This window comes from Condylura cristata, unplaced genomic scaffold (genome assembly GCF_000260355.1).
Source record: "Condylura cristata isolate star-nosed mole 26May11 unplaced genomic scaffold, ConCri1.0 scaffold00014, whole genome shotgun sequence".
In the NCBI taxonomy this organism is placed as follows: Eukaryota; Metazoa; Chordata; class Mammalia; order Eulipotyphla; family Talpidae; genus Condylura; species Condylura cristata.
This window is the reverse complement of record NW_004567115.1, coordinates 6,348,937-6,350,298: the sequence shown is the minus strand read 5'-3', so window position 1 is coordinate 6,350,298 and position 1,362 is coordinate 6,348,937. Positions and strand designations below refer to the sequence as shown.

Here is a 1,362-nt window from a genome sequence, read left to right as displayed (position 1 = left end):
AAAAAAAAAAAAAAAGTAAAACGGAGTGTAAAGGGATAGGCCCTTACACTGGTGCCCTTTTAGAGTAAAAGGGAGCATAATTAATGACTATGCAAGGAAACTGGTATAGTCTGGGCCTGTCACAGGCCCTGGAATATATCTGGGAATTAGACTATGTCTAGGCCCAGTAATACACTTTTCTTCTTGGTTTTTAAAAGAGATAAGAACTTCTATGGTTTATTCTAAAATCCTGAGTCAAAGGACTAGGTTAATTTAGTATGCCCACATGCATAAAGTTTGTAAACACACAGACCTAAAAGTTTGTGTTGTGGAATTTAAGAAAAACTTGCCCAAAATTTCATTTATAAAAAGTTTCATAGCAATTTTTAAAACCCAAGAATTTCTGAGAAAAACTATATAAAGTGATAGTGCCTCACATACATGGAAATATTTTATTTGGTTAAAACATTGTTATTTCTTTTTAAAAAGGTGAACTATCTAAAGCATAAAAAGAGATTCTCTATAAGGAGACATAATTAAAATAGTTTTTTTTCTCCAGTCAGAATATTTATTTTTGTTTTTTTCCTCTAAATTGAGAGAATCATTTACCTTTGGTCTTTTCTTCCTAACCTTAGTTTCATGATTTTGCTGATCGGAAGGACTGGGATGCATTCCACCCTACCCTGGTGGCAGAAGGGCTGTTTGCATTTGCAAATGTTCTGAGTTATCTTCGGCTCTTTTTTATGTATACAACAAGTTCTATCTTGGGTCCATTGCAGGTAAATAATTAAAATTTCCTAAAAAGTATTTGTTAGATGTCATTATTAACTACAACTTTCTATTGTCCATTGGAATTGTTCCCGCATGATGTTAAGGCTAAACTTTGCTTTTGAAAAACAATTACAGTTAGAAGGAGGCAGCCTATTCATCCGATTTGTTTCATGAAGAGTGTTAATTCCTTACTTTCATGTATTCAAACTTGATTAATCTGTGGTTTGTTATCTCCTGCCACTCACTCCATAGACAGATTTCTTTGTATTTTAATTCATAATTTTTAAAATAATATAGTAGTTTATTTTTACATCATTTTGTGCATTTTTTTCATCTCATTTGTAATCCCTGTGGGCTTCCCATCACCAAATCACCCATGTGCCATCACCGTAGTGCAGTGCATTTCCTTCCCCCCACTGTTTTTGATACCATCCCCTACTCTACCCCCATAGTATGTCTCTGACATATAGCTGTTCTTGCCTGGCCCATTATACTCCTGCTATGAGTGAAACCATTGGTGTTTTTCCTTTTCTTTCTGGCTTATTTCATTAAGTATGATCTTTTCCATCTCCATTTATGTTGCTGCAAAAGGCATGTGTTTATTTTTTTTTT

At 33.9% G+C, this 1,362-nt stretch overlaps 1 protein-coding gene across 4 annotated transcripts in view; it reads left to right on the top strand.

The window, feature by feature from the left end:
• The window catches only part of TRPC1 (transient receptor potential cation channel, subfamily C, member 1), a 59,136-nt gene that overhangs the window by 41,059 nt on the left and 16,715 nt on the right, over positions 1-1,362 (top strand). For all 4 annotated transcript variants that reach the window (XM_004682136.2, XM_004682135.2, XM_012724942.1 and 1 more), the window contains one exon: positions 615-758. In XM_004682136.2, coding sequence (XP_004682193.1) covers positions 615-758 — 144 coding nt within the window. The remainder of the gene's footprint in view (positions 1-614; positions 759-1,362) is intronic.